The sequence below is a fragment of the Castanea sativa genome, chromosome 9 (genome assembly GCF_040712315.1).
Source record: "Castanea sativa cultivar Marrone di Chiusa Pesio chromosome 9, ASM4071231v1".
Lineage (NCBI taxonomy): Eukaryota > Viridiplantae > Streptophyta > Magnoliopsida > Fagales > Fagaceae > Castanea > Castanea sativa.
This window is the reverse complement of record NC_134021.1, coordinates 15,635,915-15,658,099: the sequence shown is the minus strand read 5'-3', so window position 1 is coordinate 15,658,099 and position 22,185 is coordinate 15,635,915. Positions and strand designations below refer to the sequence as shown.

General features: G+C 41.3%; 2 protein-coding genes across 3 annotated transcripts; one reads left to right on the top strand and one right to left on the bottom strand.

The window, feature by feature from the left end:
• The first annotated feature begins 1,892 nt into the window (after positions 1-1,892).
• LOC142611362 (em protein H5) lies at positions 1,893-14,453 on the top strand. 2 transcript variants are annotated; one of them, XM_075783472.1, is made up of 3 exons: positions 1,893-2,007; positions 11,141-11,147; positions 14,104-14,453. In XM_075783472.1, exons 1-3 carry the CDS (start codon positions 1,893-1,895, stop codon positions 14,252-14,254), a joined length of 273 nt encoding a protein of 90 aa, XP_075639587.1. In that variant the 3' UTR covers positions 14,255-14,453. The 2 variants fall into 2 exon arrangements, with proteins under 2 accessions (XP_075639587.1, XP_075639586.1); XM_075783471.1 differs by lacking the exon at positions 11,141-11,147 and having other exon boundaries at positions 14,037-14,453.
• Positions 14,454-15,566: 1,113 nt separating this feature from the next.
• Positions 15,567-21,557, bottom strand: LOC142608625 (chlorophyll synthase, chloroplastic). Its single transcript, XM_075780316.1, has 15 exons — positions 21,311-21,557; positions 21,072-21,116; positions 20,886-20,974; positions 19,692-19,779; positions 18,905-18,990; positions 18,722-18,808; positions 18,544-18,609; positions 18,373-18,456; positions 18,193-18,254; positions 17,553-17,628; positions 17,405-17,467; positions 17,205-17,286; positions 16,988-17,064; positions 16,376-16,423; positions 15,567-16,017 (listed from the first exon to the last, which is right to left on the bottom strand). The coding sequence occupies exons 1-15, from the start codon at positions 21,417-21,419 to the stop codon at positions 15,955-15,957; spliced, it is 1,125 nt and encodes a 374-aa protein (XP_075636431.1). The 5' UTR covers positions 21,420-21,557; the 3' UTR covers positions 15,567-15,954.
• Positions 21,558-22,185: the final 628 nt, after the last annotated feature.

Sequence of the window (22,185 nt, the reverse complement as noted above, 5' to 3'; positions counted from 1 at the left end):
GACATTTTTAGCCCCAGTTCAGCACATGCCATTCTATCCATCCCTTTACCATCGAGGCCTAGACCTGATAAGCTCATATGGATCCCGGAATCCAAAGGTTGCTTCTTGGTGAAATCCGCATACAAAGAACTGATGCTAAATCTTCCTGTGCAGGCTCCTTATGATGTGAATTGGTCCAAAATTTGGAAAATCAGAGGCCCGGAAAGATTAAAAATGTTCTTATGGAGAGTAGTTGTCAATGCTTTTCCCACAAGGGAAAACCTCATGTGTCGCATGGACATTTCAGAACCGTGTTGTGTCCTATGTAACCAAGAGGTAGAATCTGCCATTCACTTGTTCTCTAGATGCCAAGCAGCGAAAGCTATCTGGTTTGCGGCTTGCTGGGGGTTCAGACTAGATGTAGTCCAATGTTCTAGCACCAGTGATATTATAAAGGTCATCCTAGACCCCCCCTTCAGCCCTCTGCCAATCCCAGGACCTTTGGAGAGTTACACTTAATATGGCACTCACGTTAGAAGAAATTTGGCATACCCGAAATGATGTTCTTTATCTCAAAGGTTCTGCTGATATTAATGCAGCCTGTTTAAGGATCAATGCTAAATTCAAGGAATGCTCTCGGTTTTTATCTCCTTGCGAGATTCCTTACTCAAGCAAGACCATTGTCAAGTGGATGCCTCCCTCTGTGGGCACCATCAAGCTTAACGTCGATGCAGCCATCTCCCAATCAAATGCAACCTTAGCAGTAATTGCCAGAAATGAGCGTGGGGCTGTGATTAAGGTTTGGACAAAAATCATACCTCTCTGTTCCCCCCTTCTTGCTAAAACTGAAGCAATCCTATGGGCTCTGAACCTAGCTTATGGGGAAAACTGGAGGCATATTTCTGTGGAAAGCGACTCAAAAATTAGCATTGATGCCATTTTAGACTCTTCAGGCATCCCCGTGTGGGCTATCTCTACTCAAGCCTTCAACATCAGTCAGTTGGCTAAGTCTTTTTCCTCGTCTTTTTCTTTGGATTAATAGAAGTGGAAATGCTACTGCTCATGTGACAGCAAAGTACGCACTAGACTGTTTAGGTTCTTTCTGTTTTGTACCAGGCACTCTTCCAGCCAGTTTGGCTGCTGTTTGTGAGGAAGATGCCTTAGTTTGTCTGTCTTTTTGAGTTAATACATTGAAGTTTACCAAAAAAAAAAAAAGAAGAAGAGTACATTAACCAACTACTTTAGTAAATTTTTTATAAAAAAAATTGAGAAAGTTTTTTTTTAAAAGTTAATCATATTTTTATTTTCCATCAAAACTTTTCTTAGCAACGCATTTTTATTTTATTACAAATCAACGCAATGCAACACTGTCAATGCCGAGACATTGAGTATAAAAATCGAGTAAAAGTAAGAAAATAAAAATAAAAATAACATGAAAGAGTGAGGGTAGCAATTGCATGGGATCTTAATCCAAGTTAGTTGCCAATGAGTTAATTGCATTTCCAGGCCGTGCAATACAGAGCTTCTAATCCATCCACACTTGCGTCATGTTTGTGGTTCCAAGTTCCAACATCCATGGAACTTGTGCAGGAATGTGAGACACACAAAGAACACGTGGAAGACTTTTAAGTTTTAACTACCATAACCAAGGACTCGTGTCATTTTGATTGCTGTAAATGGGTACTATTTTCACTGACTCAACTCGTTCCATTGCCATTCTTTTGCCACGTCTATCCACTAAAGTGAGTCACCACCTTTACTTTCAGCTATATATATATATAGCAAGTCTCTACACTTCGGATATCTTCATTGTTGATTTGTAGTATACGTAGCATTAATCAGTGCAATTGGCAAGAATAACTAAGTTTTGATTATAGTTTGTGAGAGTCGTAGATCAGTACCAGAAGGACGAAATGGCATCAGGACAGGAAAGATCAGAACTAGACTCTAGGGCAAGGCAGGGAGAGACAGTTGTTCCTGGTGGAACTGGTGGGAAGAGCCTTGAAGCCCAGGAGCACCTCGCTGAAGGTACGTAAACCCTATTTGTGTTTTGGTTATCTTTTTCAAGTTACATGTCATACATGATAATTTATCATGCTATCATATATGAGTAGTGTGGGGAGTAAAAGGGCCCAAATGGGCATATGGGCCTTTGGGCTGTAACATGGGGGGCCGACCTACTCCAGGATTAAACTCTATGAGTTGGCCCATACGTCGAGGGTCCGAGGATACGGCCGAGGGAGAGTTTCACCTCGGACAGATCCAAGAGAATTCAAGATTTTGTTATAAAGGTCAAAGGCACAACTCTGGAAAGACTAATGGATAAAAGGGGCAATGTGATCTTACAGATGCACGCAGGTATTAAAGAAAATATCAAGAGTAAAGGCTGCCACATCCGCGTTAAAGGCTGCCGCCTACCTCACGGCCGCATTTATGGGGAGGTGACACCGAACGGTGGGTGGAAACTTCTAGTCATTCAAAAGTATCCGGGAAGGAAGTATAAAAGGGGGGTAAAGGCCAAAGAAAGGGGGGCGGTAGCTAAGAAAGAAATTGAGAAAGTGTAATCTTTAAGGAAGAAGTAGAAATAATAAAGAGGTAGTCCTCGGCTCGAGTCCGAGGAGATCCATTTGCCTTTATCGTTCGTTTTTTACTTGTGTTTATTTATAAAAGTTTATTATCAAGCTCCCAGTACTTCTAACCTAGGTTTCAATCCCACACTCTACAAATTTTATTGTTCAAGGCTCATTGGGCCTGAGCCCATAATCTTCTTTGGGTCCAGGTGCAATTGTGCACTTACAATTGGCGCCGTCTGTGGGAAATCTAGTCTAGAAGAGGTAGGGATACTATGGCAGGCTTAGGTGCTCACCATGCAGAGTCACAGGGATCACAACCAGAGGATCATTTTGAGCGTCTTGAACGTCGAAGGGATCGTGAGGGAAGCGTCCACACTAAATACCTAGGGGCTAGCCATACTCATGGGGGGGGTAGCACTACCCACGAGGAGGGTTCTGAGTCCATGCAGAGGGAAATCAATCGTTTGAAGAGGAAGTTGCGCCGTTCTAAACGTAGGTTTTCACCGTCCTCGTCTAATTCTTCCTCGGAGGAGGATAGGGGAGGTGGCTACAGCTCAAGGTCGCGCTCCCCCACCAGTGCAACGTCCTCCGGTGAGGAGGACGACCAGCCAACTCGCAGACGTAAGAAGCTTCGTTCTAGGGGCTTAGGCAATGATGCTATGAGTAGGGCATTGCACCAACTCTCCAAATCTCCGTTTACACGGAGGATTGAGAAGGGAAGGCTTCCCAGGAGGTTTACTCAACCCACTTTTACCATATACAATGGCCGGACTGATTCGGTGGAGCACGTGAGTCACTTTAACCAGAGGATGGCGGTGCACTTTCACAACGAGACCCTGATGTGTAAAGTTTTCCCCTCTAGCCTGGGACCCGTTGCTATGAGATGGTTCAACAGCCTTAAATCAGGGTCTATAGGTTCGTTTGGGGAGCTTACTCGAGCATTTGCTTCGCGGTTCATTACGTGTAGCAGAGTACCCCAGCCATTGGACTCGCTGTTATCCATGACCATGAGGGAAGGGGAGACGTTGAAAGCATACTCCGACCGTTACTGGGAGATGTTTAATGAAATAGATGGCGACTTTGATGAGGTGGCGCTTAATACCTTTAAGGTAGGCCTTCCTACGATCACGACACGAGAAAGTCTTTGACTAAAAGCCCGTCCGTAGTGTACGTCGCCTCATGGACCGTATTGACGAGTATAAGAGAGTGGAGGAAGACCAACGGCAAGGTAAGGGAAAGGAGAAGGTTATCCCGCGAGAGAATGGATTTTAGGTCGGACGGTACCACAACAACGGGCCGAGGAGAGATTACGTTGGGCGGTCCGGCTCGGCGGCACCTCGGGCCGTGAGCAGCGTGTTCCGAGAACCGGTGCATCGGTTGTTGGAGAAAGTTCGTAAGGAACCCTTCTTCAAATGGCTTGGTAAGATGGCGGGGAGACCCTGCGAAGAGGAATCCGAACCTCTTTTGTCGGTACCATCGGGATGTGGGCCAGCTCGAGAAGCTGTCGGACCCTTTGGAACCATTTGGAGCGGCTTGTCGGTGAAGGAAAAGCGGCAGCACTTGTGTCAACCTGCGAGTCGGGGCAGCCGGTCCGGCTCCAATAATCGAGAGGAACAATTCGTCTCGGCCGGCATTGGGAACAATCAATGTTATCTTTGCTGCACAGTAGGACCGGCTCGAGGTCCCGCTAGGGTGATGGCGGTTTCCCATTCTCGGGCCGAGGATGTGGGCAGCAGCCGAAGAGGATGAAGGGCACTTTGCCCGTCTCGGGATTCTCAGACGAGGATAAGGTAGGGACTATCCAGCCCCGTGACGATGCCACTTGTAGTTACGCTTAGGATAGGGAATTATGATGTGAGGAGGGTGATGATAGATCGGGGCGGCGGTGCGAGATATCATGTACCCGATCTATTTAAGGGGTTAAGGTTGAAGTTGGAAGATCTTACTCCTTATGATTCGCCGCTTATAAGCTTTGAAGGGAGAGCCGTTGTGCCGAAGGGACAGATCCGTTTGCCCGTTCAATCCGGCTCAGAAACGGTTGAGGTGGATTTCATTGTGGTTGACGTGTACTCTCCCATATACAGCCATCCTCGCCGGGCCTTGGCGCACGCGCTTGGGTTTGTCTCCTCTACCTTGCATGTTAAAGTTAAATTCCCCTCGGGGAATGTGTTGAGAAATCCTCGGCAGCCAATCGGTGGCCGGGCGGTGCATATCGGCACGCAGTGCGCATCGGACGGGGAAGCGAGCCTTCGGCTTTACTCACCAAAGACTTATAGCGATTAATAGCTCTGATTCATCCAGGAATGGTGACGGGAGAGGAGACACATTGTGAGGAGTTAGAAAAGTTTCCGGTAGGCGGGAGACCCAGAGAGTTTCTTTCAAGTCGGTATACATTTGCCGCACCAAGAAAAGATGGAATTGTTAGAATTTTTGAAGGACAATATTTATGTTTTTGCGTGGGATCCTTATGAAGCTCCAGGCGTTGATCTGAGCTTCATTTGTCATCATTTAAATGTCAACCCGGCTATTGTTCGAGAAGGCGGCCACCTCGGCGATCTTCTAGAGAACATTCGAGGCAATGAAGGAAGAGGTTCTTAAACTTAAGAGGGGCTGGGGCTATCAAAGAAGTTTTCTACTCGAGTGGTTGGCCCATCTTGTTGTTGTTAAAAAGAAGAATGGGACATGGAGGGTATGTGTGGACTTTGCGAGTGAACAAGCTGCCCCAAGGATTCGTTCCCAATGCCTCGTATTGATCAGCTGGTGGATACTCTTGTCGGACATCCCCAGATGAGTTTTACGGACGCCTTCCGGGGTATCACCGGATTCCCTTGGCATTGGAGGATCAAGAGAGGCGCTTTCATTACTCCAACGGGGAATTATCATTATAAGGTCATGCCATTTGGTTTGAAGAATCTTGGGGCTGCCTACCGAGAGGATGATGACTAGAATGTTTGAACGACAGCAGGGGAAGACCGTTGAAGTATATGTGGATGATATGGTGGTGAAGAGCAAAACAATACCCTCGCACGTGAGAGACACAGTGACACCTTTCAGGTGTTAAGAAAGTATAAGCTGCGCCTTAACACCTCGAAATGCTCTTTCGGCGTTGGGTCTGGAAAATTTTTTGGGGTACATGATCACTCGTAGAGGCATGAGGTAAACCCGACACGGGTTAAGGCTATTCGGGACTTGCAGCCTCCTCGGAACCCAAAAGAAGTCCAGAAATTAACCGGAATGATTGCCGCCTTGAACAGATTTATATCTCGGTCGGCTGACCGATGTCGTCCTTTCTTTCAGTTGTTGAACAAATGGAAAGGGTTCCAATGGATCGAGGACTGCGCGTTAGCTTTCCAACAACTCAAGCAATATCTTTCTCGGCCGCCCATTTTGTCTCGTCCCGAGGCGGACGAGGTCTTATTTGCTTATCTGGCAGTGGCTGTCCATGCGGTCAGCCTGGTCCTTATAAGGAATGATGACGGGGTGCAAAGGCCGGTATACTATGTTAGCAAATCTTTAAACGAAGCCGAGGTGCGCTATCTACCCTTGGAGAAAGCACTTTTGGCCGTAGTTCATGCCACGCGAAAGCTTCCTCATTATTTCCAGTCCCATACCGTGGTTGTCCTAACCCAATTGCCCCTCAAGGCAGTGCTACGTAGTGCTGACTACTCAGGCAGGATAGCAAAGTGGGGGACCATCCTGGGAGCTTTTGACGTTAAATACAAGCCTCGCACCTCGGTGAAGGGTCAGGTCCTCGCTGACTTAGTGGCAGAGTTTACTGAACCATTGCTAGAAGAAACTCTAAAAGAAGCACACATGGATGGAAAATCAGTTAGAGTGATCACGGCCGCAGTGCCCTCGGCTTGGAAAGTGTATGTGGATGGGCTGCTAATCAGAGAGGGTCTGGTGTTGGACTTGTTCTAATGTCCCCTGAAGGAATTGTCTTCGAAAAATCTTTAAGATTGGCTTTCTCGGCTACTAACAATGAGGCCGAGTATGAAGCAGTCTTGGTAGGCATGCAGATGGTACGTAGGATGGGTGGAAGGAAAATCCATGTGTTCTCGGACTCTCAGTTAGTGGTCGGCCAAGTCATGGGGACCATGGAGGCTAGAGACCCCAGAATGCAGGAATATTTGGCCCAGGTCAAACGTCAGCAAGCTGAATTTGACTCATTTGCCTTAGCTCACATTCCTAGGAGTGGAAACACCCATGCAGACTCTTTAGCCACATTGGCAACATCTTCGGCTTAGGGTTTGCCCAGGATTATCCTTGTGGAGGATTTATTAAAGCCAACTCTTACCCCCATCAATGTGGCTCGCATCCATCTAGTAAGGCCTGGACCTAGTTGGATTGACCCGGTCGTGTCTTTTCTTAAGAGTGACATCCTTCCCGAGGACAAATCGGAAGCAGATAAGATACGTCGAAAGGCGCCATGCTTCTGGTTGTCCGAGGATCAGAAACTGTATAAACGATCCTTTTCAGGACCGTACTTGCTGTGTGTGCACCCTGACTCAACGGAAGCACTTTTGGAAGAACTGCATGAAGAGATTTGTGGCAGCCACACTGGGGGAAGGTCCTTGGCCCACAGAGCTCTGACTCAGGGTTATTGGTGGCCCAATATGCAAAGGGAGGCTCAAGACTACGCCAGGAAATGTGATCAATGCTAGAGGTTCGCCCCTAACATCCATCAACCTGGAGGAGTTCTTAACCCCCTTTCCAGTCCTTGGCCCTTCGAACAGTGGGGGTTGGACATAGTGGGGCCATTTCCGAGGGCAGCAGGTAACAAAAGATGGCTGCTTGTAGGAACGTATTACTTTACTAAATGGGTCGAGGCGGAGCCCTTGGCAAACATTAGAGATGTTGATTCCAAGAAGTTTGTGTGGAAGAACATCGTCACTAGATTTGGAATACCACATACACTTATATCAGATAATGGTGTCCAATTTGACAGCAAAGCTTTCAGGAAGTATTGCGGTGACATGGGTATCATAAATGGGTACTCCACCGGCTATCCTCGGGGAAATGGACAAGCCGATGCCATTAACAAGGTCATAGTCAACGGGCTCAAGAAGAGGTTGGACGATGCGAAAGGTAGATGGGTAAAAGAGCTCCTATGTTCCGTGGACGTATCAGGACCACACCGCGAGGTCCCCTTGGAGAAACGCCATTCTCTATGACTTATGGAGTCGAGGCGGTGATACCTGCGGAATCTGGTTTTCCTACCTTAAAGACGAGCTCTTTTAGCCCGAGAGAATAACAAGGGACTCCTGGAGAAAGGTCTTGATTTACTTGAGGAACGGCGCGAGGCGCTATGGTCCAAATGGCTTATTATCAACGAAGCTAAAACGAGGATATGATGCCCACGTGAAGCTAAGGCCACTTGCACTGGTGATCTTGTGCTAAGAAAAGTTGTGGGCACCTCTAAGAACCCGGCTTGGGGTAAGCTAGGACCCGGGAAGGCTCTATCCGCATTGTTTCGATGAGGCATAGGGTCATATTGGCTAGCTGACCTAGATGAGAGAATTGTACCACGCCCATGGAATGTAAATAATCCTAGAAGGTATTATTATTAATAAAATGTGTTTTTGTCAGTTAACATTTCAAAGTTATGAGTACCTCTGACGCATGCAGTTACTACTTTTAAGAATCAAACAGAAACTTGGTTAAGTGTCGTCCTCGGACCACAAACCTTGTGGAAATTGATATCTTGTCACTTGTTAAACAGAACCTTAGTTATGCCGGGTCCTCGGACCTCCTACTTTGGGAAAATTAACATTTGAAGTTACAATTCTTAAGAATCAAACAGAAACTTGGTTAAGTGTCGTCCTCGGACCACAAACCTTGTGGAAATTGATATCTTATCACTTGTTAAACAGAACCTTAGTTATGCCGGGTCCTCGGACCTCCTACTTTGGGAAAATTAACATTTGAAGTTACAATCCTTAAGAATCAAACAGAAACTTGGTTAAGTGTCGTCCTCGGACCACAAACCTTGTGGAAATTGATATCTTGTCACTTGTTAAACAGAACCTTAGTTATGCCGGGTCCTCGGACCTCCTACTTTGGAAAAATTAACATTTGAAGTTACAATCCTTAAGAATCAAACAGAAACTTGGTTAAGTGTTGTCCTCGGACCACAAACCTTGTGGAAATTAATATCTTGTCATTTGTTAAACAGAACCTTAGTTATGCCGGGTCCTCGGACCTCCTACTTTGGGAAAATTAACATTTGAAGTTACTATTCCTAATAATCAAACAGAAACTTGATTAAGTGTAGTCCTCGGACCACAAACCTTGTGGAAATTGATGTCTTGTCATTTGTTAAACAGAACCTTAGTTATGCCGGGTCCTCGGACCTCCTACTTTGGAAAAATTAACATTTGAAGTTACTGATCTAAATAATCAAACAGCAACTTGGTTAAGTCTTGTTCTCGGACCGCAAACTTGATTAAAGTTAATTTCTTATTGCGTTTGGAAATTAGTGCCTTACTGTTTGTTAGATCGGATCTTGAAGTTCTATATCTTTAAGTGTTAAGCAAATTTATGTAAGGAATGGTCCTCGGATCTTACATCCTACTAAAAACAAAACCACACATTATAAGGGTTTAACCGTTATATGAGGTCTTTTTTTTTTACCAAGGCATTGTTTAAAATATCTCAACCATGTCATCTGCTGTTAAGTTTTTAATACTAAAACATGCGAATGACTGCGTGGAGGTTATGATTGTGTAATACTTGGAGTTAGATTTGTTTGTTCTGTCCCTTTTTGACTATGTACTAATGGCAATCTTTATGACAAATACAAAAAGAATAAAGTAAAATGGATGCAACATAGGTGAGAATTAAATGAAATTATTCTTCATTAATCATTCAAATATACATTACATATTTAATTCAAATATGGAAAAAGAGAAGTCCTAAGCTAGGTCCTAAGCTTTTGGAGGGGGGTCTTGCTGAGAAGTGCTGGTGGCCTCGGTCTTTCTCAACTCCGCTCAAAGGGAGACGCACTTGCTTTCTTTTGTCTGCTGCCTTTGTTGGAGGGACGTTGGACTCCACATTCGGCTCGAGGTCCTTCTCGGCATCCCCGTCTCCTTCCTTTTCTTTATTGGAACCCGAAGGTTACGTAGGATCTGGAATTAGCTTTGGGACCATGGGAGGAAGAGCGGGGAAGAGTTGTTTCGGGGTAGGAGTAAACGGCGGGGAGCCTCTGCAATCTCCTGTATCTCCGGGGAAGGCTGAACATTCTCGGACTTCCTCATATCCGAGGATAGAGGAACTCTGCTACGTTCGGAAGCTTCCCCCGAGACCTTTTGACGTACTCCCGGCACAAGAGCCGCAAAGGCTTCTGTCAGTTGCTCCTCGGTGACCGCTACCCCTTCCTCGTAACTCGCACCGCTTGGCGGCAAGAGAGAACGATGGAATGCGCCGGCTTCCTCCTTCATTCGCGCAAGTTCCTTCTCCAAATTCGAGCGCTCCTTTTGGGCTTGGGAGAGCTCGTCATCTTTTTCACGAAGAAGCTTGCGCTGCCCTTCTACCTGGTTCTTCATGGTCTTTAGGTTCGCCTCGGCCCCATTTTTCTCTTTCTTTAGCTCAACCACCTCCGAGGTAAGCTTCTCATTTTCGGCAAGGGCCCAAGGACTTCTCGGTCTCGACGACTTCAAACTCGATTCGGCCTTCTTCGAGTGTCTTCTATAAATTTCTCGGCTACGAAGACTTCTTGAATGGCACTGCAGTAAAGTGCGAGGAAGTCAGATATAGCAAGGCACTTATGAATAATCTGATATTGTTAAAAGTGGAATCTTCCTAAAAGGGTTAAACTTACCAGCGCTAAATCCCTTTTTAAAGAGAGGAATAGTTGTGGTTGGCTCATTTTTTCCAAGGTTTCCATGTCCTTGGGCAGCAGAAGAGGGCACTTCAACACTTCGGCCAAGTGGTGGGCATAGCCTTGTTGAATCGCCCTGATACTGGACTGGCAGGAGATAGGTGCGCCGTCCAGCCTTAAGTCAGGAGACCAGGCAGCCGGTGCTCGGCGCACTTCGGCCTCGTCCCTGATCTCCCCGCTTTCAACTGAGCGGGCCCTGCCTTTGCCTTTATCCAGCCTCTGCTGCTGAATGGCTGGCGGTTGTTGTCGCGGTTTCTTTGGTTCCTTGTCGCTTGTCCCCTCGGCCTCCCCCTTTCTTTTCTTTTTGGGATCCTCGGCTGGAAGTTTTGGCTCAGCTGGAGGAGGGGGAGGTGGCAAGGATGAAAGAGCTTGGGACCCCCCCCCGTCTTTCTCTCAACAACCTTCGCAGCTCTATTGGTTAGGAGACCCTTTATCCTGTCCATATCCTCCTCGGATTCGTCCTCTGGTTGGGCAACGACTAATCCTGCAATTCCAGAGGCCTCAGTGGCTTCTTCTTCCTCGTCAAAGAGTACAACGAACTGGTTCCCTCGAGGTCTTTCGGTGTCTTCAAGTTGGAACCGTTCTATCTCCTCGTCTAGCGTGTTTGAAGAAGACACTTGCTCCTCTGGGACAACAGTTGCCTGGGAGTGTGTAGCTAGAGGGACCGCAGCGATCGGTTGTAAATACAGTATGGTGTTAGGGCTGTCAGGAAGATCGTGGTCGTCCAAAAAGTGGGGCCGGGCTACGTTTATCTTCTTTCGCCTTTGGTCACTCGCGACTATGGCGTTTTCTATCTCCTGGAAGTCCGAAGAAATGGGATTGTACCCCAGAATCAGATGAGCAGCCCTAAGTTGTAGGTCCTCGCTGACAAACACCTCGGAGCGCAGTACTCGGTTGAGATCTGCAACGTTGCAATGGCTTAAGCGTGGGCGCACGTGTTGCTTATCTGCAAAGAAAGGCACCAAAGCAAACGAACATGGTCAGATTCACACAACACACAATAAACCTAAATAAACGTGAATACAGGTGAATACGCATTTTTTTGTGAGTGTTAGAGGAATTTGTGCGGGGGGAGGTTAATCCTAAGGTGTCGCACCTGGATCTCCCCACTCAACTGGGCAGTGGAGGCCGTCGTGCCAGTTCCTAGAGACGATCAGGTAGTCATCCTTCATGCCTTTGTTGGATTTGGGCAGACGGGATATTAGCCTAACGACGCTGGAGCGGGATTTAATGTAGTAACCTACTTTGGAAAGTTTGTGGGACTCGTACAGAAAGACGACATCGTGTCAGGTGAGGTTTAGACCCATTTGCTCGTTTAGAGCATCGACGCTACCCAAAACTCTAAAAACGTTTGGGAGGCACTGATCGGGACACAACCGATGGTTGCGAAGGTACTCCCTAGTTACAGGCTTCATTGGGAGGGTCATCCCACCCTCTACGAAGGCTATCATTGGGATGATAACCTCTCCCTCCTTTCTAGAGCCGGCCACGGCTTCCGCCGGGCAATATTTTAAACCTACATCGCCGGGAATGTGATACTTGGCTCTGAAGCCTTCCATTCCAGCGGCAGTATCAACTAGACACTTAAATTTTTCCATCAGGGAGGGACGAAAGACTAAACTCTAAAAGGGAAAATATCTACAAGGATAGCCGAGGACAAGATCCGAGGAGAAAAGGTTAAGAAAGGGAGAATCAAAAACTTACGAATCTTAAGTTGTGCAGAGTTCCACGGTTTTCTGCGGGTAAAGTATGTTTACTGATGTTTTGATGGGATTAGTCCTTGATGAATTAAATGAAGGCGCAGGTTCCCGAAGCGTCACGGTGTGCGGAAAGCGGCCTCGAAATTATGTTTATCCCGCCCAAATTTTCATGGAATAATGAGGACCGTTGGATGCCCATCTCACCGTTGAACGTGGGGGACAAGGTGTAACTTATAGTAATAAATGCGCGCGTTTTTGAAAATAAAACCGCCAAGTGTCACCCTCTGGAACGCAGAACGGTTTTCACACGTTTGGTTATTTACAGAAAGTGTGGAGGAAGTGTTCGTTGGATCAAAACCCTATTTTTCTCCTCGGATGATGAAAAATAGAGTTTTTAGGGGCTATTGTGGGGAGTAAAAGGGCCCAAATGGGCATATGGGCCTTTGGGCTGTAACATGGGGGGCCGACCTGCTCCAGGATTAAACTCTATGAGTTGGCCCATACGCCGAGGGTCCGAGGATACGGCCGAGGGAGAGTTTCACCTCAGACAGATCCAAGAGAATTCAAGATTTTGTTATAAAGGTCAAAGGCACAACTCTGGAAAGACTAATGGATAAAAGGGGACATCCTAAATCTTCTAGATGCACCAGTATTAAAGAAAATATCAAGAGTAAAGGCTGCCACCTCCGCATTAAAGGCTGCCTTTCTACTCTGGCCGCATTTATGGGGAGGTGACCCACGAACGGTGAGGTGGAAAGCTTACAGTCGGCTGTTCAAAAAGTATCAGGGAAGGAAGTATAAAAGGGGGGTAAAGGCCAAAGAAAGGGGGGCGGTAGCTAAGAAAGAAATTGAGAAAGTGTAATCTTTAAGGAAGAAGTAGAAATAATAAAGAGGTAGTCATCGGCTCAAGTCCGAGGAGATCCATTTGCCTTTATCGTTCGTTATTTACTTGTGTTTATTTATAAAAGTTTATTATCAAACTCCCAGTACTTCTAACCTAGGTTTCAAGCCCACACTCTACAAATTTTATTGTTCAAGGCTCATTGGGCCTGAGCCCATAATCTTCTTTGGGTCCAGGTGCAATTGTGCACTTACAAGTAGTAGGGCCTCTTTCATATATAATTCTCCACTTTACCTTTCTTAATGATAAAATTTTCATTCTCATATATAAAGTTTAAGTTGACTTTTTCTTCAAAGAGATATATATATATGATTTGATTAATTATCAATTCTGTAAAGAATAGAACAACTCATATCACATGTTCTAATAAATTATGACTTCTCTTAAAACGTTTAAAACTTTTTTTTGTGATTAATCACAATTAAAAAAAAAGTTTTAATAATAAAATCCGGTGTGTGACTATACATAAGTATGAGGGAATACTAATTAGGTGCTGAAGAATTTTGGACATAAATTTTAATAATAAAAAAATAAATTATGCTGAAGAATTTTGGACATCATTTCAATAATAAAAAATATATATTATTTAACATTTAAAAAATAAGTTTAGACATGCTCAAATTACAGTGTTTATCACTCAGCCTATTACACAACGTACACAAAGTTGTGTAATAAATTTTTTGACTTTGTATAAATTTTTTAACTTTGTGTGCAATAACTTGCGTGCATTAGTTATTTTCCTATATTATTAGGAGTTTATCAGAACAATTAATTAATGATTAAATACTGTAGATCATTGTTAATAGCTTAAACTTTTGAAATAAACAGTTTTTAGTGTTGGTTCAGTGTTGGTGGTAGTGGTGATCAATGTAGATAATTAATGATTAAATACCGTAGATCATTGTTAACGGCTTAAAATTTTGGAATAATTAAGCAGTTTTAAGTGTTGATTCAATTTAAGATGTCCTAATTGGCATTGTTGGTGGTGGTGGTGATCGATGTAGGACGTAGCCGTGGAGGGCAGACAAGGAGGGAGCAGTTGGGACATGAGGGGTACCAAAAGTTGGGCAGCAAAGGAGGACAGGCTAGGAAAGATCAGATGGGACATGAGGGATACCAGGAGATGGGCCGCAAAGGCGGACTCAGCACCATGGACAAGAGTGGAGGAGAGCATGCTGCTGACAAAGGCATCGAGATTGATGAGTCCAAGTTCAGGACTTAGAGCCGTTGATCGCTACTAACGAGTTTTGGAACTCTGGCTAGCTAGGCTTTGTGTGATGTCTCTTTATGTTTTTGTAGAATGAAATGGTTTAGGTTTAGTAGGTGTGAAATTTCTGGTTTGTGCTTTGTATTCTATCTTAGTTTTAAGTTTATGCTGAAGTCTAGCTTAGCTAGAATGGGAAGGGCGTGATATATGGTATCAGGATGTTGTCTTTTTTTTTTTTTCTTCCTATAATGCATGGTGCCCTCTTTTTTATGCAACGGTTGGCTTGTTATTACTCTTTCAATAGTTGATTCTAAACTTTTTGGTTGAACTTAGTGTATTTTTTATTTGTCTGCATGGAACATTCCAATATATGTACACACGCAAATACCTATGATCTCGGTTGGTGTCTATGAAGTCGAATTATATAGAAGATGGTCCGGTTAATATATATCTTTAGGGTATATATTAATCATTTATTTTTGAAAAAAAAAAATTCAACATGAAAAATTGAAAAAAAAAATGTTTTATAAAAAATGTCAAAACAGTTAATTACTTTTTTATTTTTCAATAAATTTTTTTTTTTAAGTTAATCACTTTTTTTCTTCTCAATAAAAAAATTTTCAAAATAATCTATCTTGGCACACATTAATAAAACGCTATTAAGAAATGGGATAAAACTTCAATTTATTCGCAGACGTCATTAAAAAATTTATACTGCTAAGGTGGTTATTTCCTTGACGCTATTTGGTTGTTGCAAAATGATTAATGAAATAAAATCCATGCTTTGCTCATTTTGCTATCCTTGTCTTTTATACTGGTTAAGCGAAATCCAATAAAGTAGTCTCTCTTTCTAGAAATGACTTTGGATTTCGGTTTGTTGAATGTTGACCTCTAAATTAGCCCAATAAATAGCAACAGTTTTTTTTTTTTTTGGTTTTGCAAACCAAAATATTCGGACATTCCCAAAATTTGGGGCCTCCTTGGACCTTCCAGCTTGAATTTAGGCTTTCTATCCAGTCCAAATCTAAAATGAGGTAGGCTGTTTTTCTTCGTGTTTATTGGTTAGGGAACAGACTCATTAAGAACAAGTGTGAGATGTATCATACGAAGTAAAAGAAGTGTCATTCTATACAAAAGGAAGTGAAAATTCAAAATTCAAAATTCAAAATTCAAAATTCAAAATTCAAAATTCTGAAGTTTTAACACGAGAGAGTGAATTTCAAAGTTCTGAAGTTTGAGCAAATAAGGTAATGGGATCAATGGACATATTTAAAAATGTAAGGAAATTCCGTTTGAAACAAAATGTAAATTCAGAGCATTATCAGGATTCAGGAATGCATTTTCTGGGCATCTCGTGCTTTGAGAAGTAAAAATCAAGGAAGAATGCTAATAAAGCACAATGCTACAACAAACCATCGCACATTTACAAGACTAGAAAGCAAAAAACCAAAAATGAAAAAGCAAAAACTGTATAAACAGGAAAAAATAGACATACAATGATTGACAAGCCTACGCCGATCTTGCCTCAGGCAACGGCTTAAAAGGGGCTACCGTGATAGTTTAATCAGCAGAACATGCCTATCACTTAACAAAGCAGTATTATTTGATTCGTGTGGTTTGTGCACCAAAGCAGGTGTGTTCAATGAGCATTTCACTCTGCGTCCATCTCTTGTCTCTCTCTCCACAGTGTCATTTAGAAAGTCCCGCATGAAAATTCAATGGCTGGTTGCTAAAGCAGTCACCAAAAGACCAAGCACAAGAAATGGCTGGGCACTTGCCTGAAACATACATATAGGATAAACATATGCTGATCAGAATTAGACATGGAAGATTATCAAAAAAGAGTCAGACATGGAAGATCTAGGTGGGTATCGGATGTCCAGGACTTTGAGAGCTTATAATCCACACCATTATGAATAGTTCACCTATAAAGCTGTATGGGTTGTTTTGGAGGTCCTTGTTAATTCATGTGGCATATCAAACCGTGAAGTTATCCACTTGTGCTGGTTGATCTTGTACTAATTGACTAAATAGTTTTTTGAAAGTAGAAGTTATATCCTTTATGAAATTTCTTTATTGGCAAGTTTAATTTTCAGGAAAATCCTTGTAAAGCTGTAATTCAATAAATGGAGATACCTGGTACTTCACGTCATACTTAACAGGGTCTTTGAGGAAATACTGAAACTGCAGTGCACAAGAATTGGTATTAGAAGAGTACTTATCAAAAATAAAAAATAAAAAGTATTAGTATTAGCAGTGCTTATTTTCTAAAATAATGAAACGAAACACAAATCATATATTAGTAGATTATTATAAGGATGACAGTTCAATAAACTTTCTTTTTAATACTCGTCGCAACTGGCTACCTTTCATAATAGAAGGCAAAGAAATTTAAGTAGCAAGATAGAGGGTGAAAGCCGTGAAACTGAGATACAGTTCCATTTGTACTTTAGATTCCCCAATTAATTCAATCGTGTGGCTGCATTAACCAATGAACCATACAGTTGAATCTAATCAATTTATCATCCTTGGAAAAAGATAACATCATCCATGCTTCATTGGTCAATGCAACTACGTTATTGATTTAATTGGGGAACCTAAGGTATAACACCCAAGGAATTGTAACTATGTTTTACATCAAGATATAAGTATAACCACATGAATACTCAACTACAATAAAAGGAAAGCACCAAATATTCAATGTTGAACCTTAACTTCTACGGTGGAGAACCTTTGTAAGTGCTTTACCTGAAAAATGACTTGTGGTATTATCAAAGCAAGTAATGCTAAAGCATAGTATGGTTTACCAGCCCCTAGCAGATAACCTGCAACATCAATCCCATTGTTCAATACATTGTGACATAACATCAGCAACAAAAAATATTTGTTTAAAGAAATATATCTTCAAAAAAAATATATTTCTTTAAAGAAATATAAATATTGGAAATAGATAAAAATGATGTACCAGCCACAGATATCTGAGTTATGTCAATAGCACCAACGCAAATCCATTTCGCGGTTTCTTCACCGAAAGCAACTGGAAGTGACTGCTCAAACAGCATTACCATACAAAAGGTTGTGACAGCTACTTCTAAGGATGGGCAATAAAGTGTTCTAAGATAGCGAGAATTTATATAATTAATATGTAACAGACAATAGAGGTACCTGAAGTCCCAATTCTCTATCTCCTTCAACACTTTTAAAATCATTGACAATGGCAATACCCAACTGAAAGTAATGAAGCAATAATCAGATAGTGATGACCGGATCGCACATGTAACATATATAACCAAACTTCTCCCAAAAAACATACCCCAGCTATGCTATACAAGGTAGTCAGAACAATTATGTCTGGTGTAAGGGTCCCAAATAAAGCTTGACCAGCCCACCTGTCAATAAGAGATCAAATTAAAACTAGCTATACTCATAATTCAGCTTTTTAAAGTTAATTAACCTAGAAAATTAGACTTATGATGGTTCTTGAATAGCCTATTGTATGAAACTTGCATCCTAGTAACATGTTTGAGGCAACTCATAAGGAAGAATTTAACCTACAACCTGAATGATTTCCCATCCTATTAGGCATTTGACCCACAAACAAGCAATAGTAATGAACGTCCAATTTACAAAGTCCTGGGCTGTAAGCAATGGATAAACAACAAAAGTCCTATAATTTTTTCCTGAAAAAATCATGAATTGGTTATTATAGTGGTTCAATTAAGCCTGTTTTCATTACAAAAAGGATCCCCCATTAGATATGTCATGGTCTCATCCTGTGCATCATGTAGACAAACACTTACAACAAGACATACACTTCTCTGTTGATATGCCTTGAATAATAACGAACGAATAATTCAATAAATGAAAAAATTGCAATATGTTAACGACACCCAGAAAAACTTCAATCTGTCTACATCATTTTAGCAAAGACAATAGAGCACAGGATATCTCACCATGGCAAACTGATATAACTTGCTCCCAGGGCAAAATTACCAATCCATCCATTTTGTTTCAGCTGCAACAATGTTTAGAACTTAGTCATGTCTTATGCAGAGTTTTGACTGCTACATGAAGGAAAGTAGAATGGCTTGACTTAATGACAAGACAAAAAAAAAAAAAATAACATAAAGTACCTTTAAGGGTGGAGCAGAGTATATGTATGATAGTAAGGATCCACCAAGCGCAAGGTAAAATACTATAGGGAAATCATGCCCGGCCTGTAAGGAACAAAAATCAGGAATTGAAATTCATCTTCCAATATTTATAAATGGAGTAACATGTATAAATCATTATAAATTACCTACCCACACATCTAACAGGCCAGCCAAGCCAAGGCCTCCTAAAAGCAACAACCAAATTTGGGTAATGACCTGAGAAAAATTTTTGAAGAGAGAAAATAAGCTTTGTGGCAGTTAAACATGTACATTACAATCAGTTAAGTCCCTATATCCTTTTTTTTTTTTTTAAAGTTGAATTACATGCCTCATTCTCAGATATAGCCCCTGAAGGAATTGGTCGATAAGGTTCATTTATTGCATCGATTTCTCGGTCATACCAATCATTAAGCGTCTGAACAATGTAACAGGCAGACAAGTTTATGTTAGATGAACTTGAAGCACCTATTCAGTCAAAGTGGAGCCCCATTTAAATCTCCCATGATTGTACCTGTGTGTAGCCAGTGAGAAATGGACCAGACATCATCATGCAAACAATAGATTTGGCAACATCCTCAACATTCCAGTGAAAATTTCCTGTCATGTAAGAAAAATTGAATCACACACGCACAGTCTGGGATCCTACATGGATCTTTGAGGCCAAAGCTTGACAATATTTATCAAAAGTAGGAATTAGAGATTTTACAATTATCCCAATTTATAGGTTTTTATGGTGTTTAACCAAGTGGGGACTAAGGGCGCGTCTGGTTTTACTTTAGGAGGGGTTGAACAATACTTTAATGGGGTTAACCTCTTTTAGCTGAAATTTCCTATACTTAGGCAATTTCGCTAAAAAGAACTTGGAGACTAAAGTTGAATTTGGGGCATTTAGGGGGAAAAAAAATTGTAGACCTTTTTTTATTCCCCCTAAAAGTCCCAAATTCAACTTTAGTCTCCAAGTTCTTTTCAGCTTTACTGTTCATGCTTTATAAATCCATAAGTCTAAAGCTATATTCACTCATTTGCCAAACAATTTTAAAGAACTTTTCAATCAAAGCTTTATATCACAAAAACTCTACCACTAAAGCTCTACAATTAACAATTTACTTCGTATAGCAACTCCAAACAAGCACTAAATATATGATAACAACAAAGTTACTAGGATGGGGGAAGAAGATTAAGAAGTAGTATTTAATAGAGAAAAGCATAAGTATCATTTAAACTGACAAAATGCTCAAAAACAAGGATTAGAATATTCATGATAGAAAATGCTACTGATAATTTGCAAAGGGGGGTACCAGATGCAGCAGCTCCACAAACCACTCCCCATACCAATGGAGGCCAAGTAACAGGCTTTGTAAGTTGAAGTCGGATCTTCCATATATTCTGCAATATACAAATCACAATGTCAACTCTACATAGAAGACTGGGATTGTAACGATATTCCTAGCTAAAACAACATGCTATGATGATGTCTCTAATAAACCAAAGCCATTGTTTAATAGCTAATTTGATTCGATCTCTTTTATACAAATCATAAACTGAAAATTTAGTCACGATTTGAAGGACTCCCTTCTTTATTTATCCATGGATCTTTTACTCATACTAATTCTACTGGAAGTAATTGATGCTATCAAAAAACAAATAAGTTTTGTGACAATGCAGGGCATTTAGTGTTAGAGATATCAGGCCCAAGACCCGAGCCTGTTGTAACAGGTCTAGATTCAACATACTAGAACTTACATGCAGGCCGAACTACATTAATTTTACCTCCGCTCTCCATTTCTCTCTTCTCACTCTCACTCTTAATTCCAACATCAATTCTAATATGGCATCAGAGCTATGTTTCAACAAATTTAACGTATAGATTTATATACTAAAGGATTTTTTTTAGTCCAAACTGATTCAGAATGCCAAGTTACGCACACACACGAATTTGCACTGAAATTGTGACCTTAGTGTGTGTACAGTTGTGTGCAAGAGTGTGTGTAATAAACACCATTATATTCTAATGTTATATATATATATATATATATATATATAAAATTTCACCCACATCTATGCTTAGTATTATATTTTTTTTCGCAGCTCAGAAAAAGGAAAAAGGTTGTGATAGGTTGACAGCCAATGTATAATTTAGTCAAGCTCTATCACTGCCGTAGCAAACCCAAAATATATATATAATTTTTTGCCCAAAACTGGTTTTTAATCAATTTTCCCCTAGTGAAATGAAAGTTATGGGTGGATTCCAATTAGTTCAACTGCTAAAATTTTTTTTAATTGAATAAGAGATATGAGGTTCAATCCCGCCTACACCAAAATTTTATTGGTATCTTAGTCTAATGAGTTATCGTTAGAAGCGAATACTATAAGTTGAAACTATCTCAAATTAATAAACAAAAGTGAAGTTTGACCCAAGTAAAATCTCAAAAAATTCACAGAATGATAATACCAAGAGAGCTCAAACTGAAATTCACAAATAACAAACTCACAGTTTCTTGTGCAGCTCCTTTAATACCTAGAAGCTGGTTGAAGCTTGAACCGGCAGCTGCCGGTGCGTTATCCGGTGCTTCAGGTTTAACTGCATAACACACATTTAATTCAACTTCAATTTCTTCCTACTTAAATTTTAAAAACACGAAAATAACTTAATTAATTAACTAATTAATTTATAAGACCTTCATTTGCATCGGTCTCAGTTGCTCTAATCGTAAGCCTCCGCCCTGAAAAAAAGTCAAACAACTCAATCTTAGACCGTGTTTGGTTACAAAGAAAAAACTAATTTTAGTAACTATGATTGAAATTTTTGAATAGTTTTTATAATGAGGTCAGTAGTTTCAGCTTCTTTTCTCTACTTTGGTGTTTTTTGGGTAATCAAAAGGCACAAAGTATAAAAACTATTGAGGAGTGAACTCACTGGTGAATGACACAGGATTCGGTGTGAAAACTTGACGAGTTCGGACTCGGTTGGTGTTGTTGAAGTTCGATAATCTTAAGGACGGAACTGTGTTGAGTACGGACGCCATTTGAGGACTGAGGTTCTGAAGCTTCTAGAGAGAGAGAGAGAGAGAGAGTTTTACAGAAAATGAGCAGAGAGACTGAGAGAGAGAGAGGAAGTGAGCTGTGTGCTATTGCTGCTATTGGGTGTTTTTAGTTGATAACTTTTTCTTCTGCAGACAAATATTTGTTTTGAATGTTAACCAAAGACGGAGAGGCGTGACTATGGTGTGCATCATCGTACTCGAGTTTATGACTGTCTTCTACGTGGCGTTACTCTATTGGCTCTTCATTCTTTTTCTTGGGGGTCATGGTGTGAGTACAGATCATCAGTTTTGTTGGGTGGTAGTTAATGGACAAATTTCAACACTATTCTTTTTCTTTTCTGTTTTTTTTTTTAATTTTCGAAGCAAAACTAGTCAAAGTTAAAAATAATTACTCTCAATTTTAACATGAGTGAAATTGACGAAGGCCGAAAGTATTGACTAAGTTCGGGTCTTTTGGGAGTTACACATTTTTGTTAAAGAAATATTTGTCCTCTTTCTTTTTTTTATTTATCTTTTTTTTTTTTGAGAAACTTTTTTTTTTAATCTTTTTTTTTTTAAATCTTTGGTTAAAGGGAAATTTGTCTTTTTTTTCTTCTTCTTCTTAATGTATTAAGACTCATTAAATCTGTTCTCAACAAATGCATGTTAACAAAATCTTATAAAGTTATTGTTAACGAGTATTATAGTGGAACTATAAAGGAGAAATTTAGTGAGTTACATTGCATTGTGAAGTACCAAAAGTTAACAA

Bases quoted from the DNA above. Each gene is read 5' to 3' on its own strand.
- LOC142611362 (XM_075783471.1), top strand. From the start codon at position 1,893: ATGGCATCAGGACAGGAAAGATCAGAACTAGACTCTAGGGCAAGGCAG. The intron at 2,008-14,036 runs GTACGTAAACCC...TGATCGATGTAG, and splicing joins CCAGGAGCACCTCGCTGAAG to GACGTAGCCGTGGAGGGCAG.
- LOC142608625 (XM_075780316.1), bottom strand. From the start codon at position 21,419: ATGGCGTCCGTACTCAACACAGTTCCGTCCTTAAGATTATCGAACTTC. The intron at 18,457-18,543 runs GTAGGTAATTTA...TGTTCCTTACAG, and splicing joins CTGGCCTGTTAGATGTGTGG to GCCGGGCATGATTTCCCTAT. The intron at 18,255-18,372 runs GTACTTTATGTT...ACATTGTTGCAG, and splicing joins ACTCTGCTCCACCCTTAAAG to CTGAAACAAAATGGATGGAT.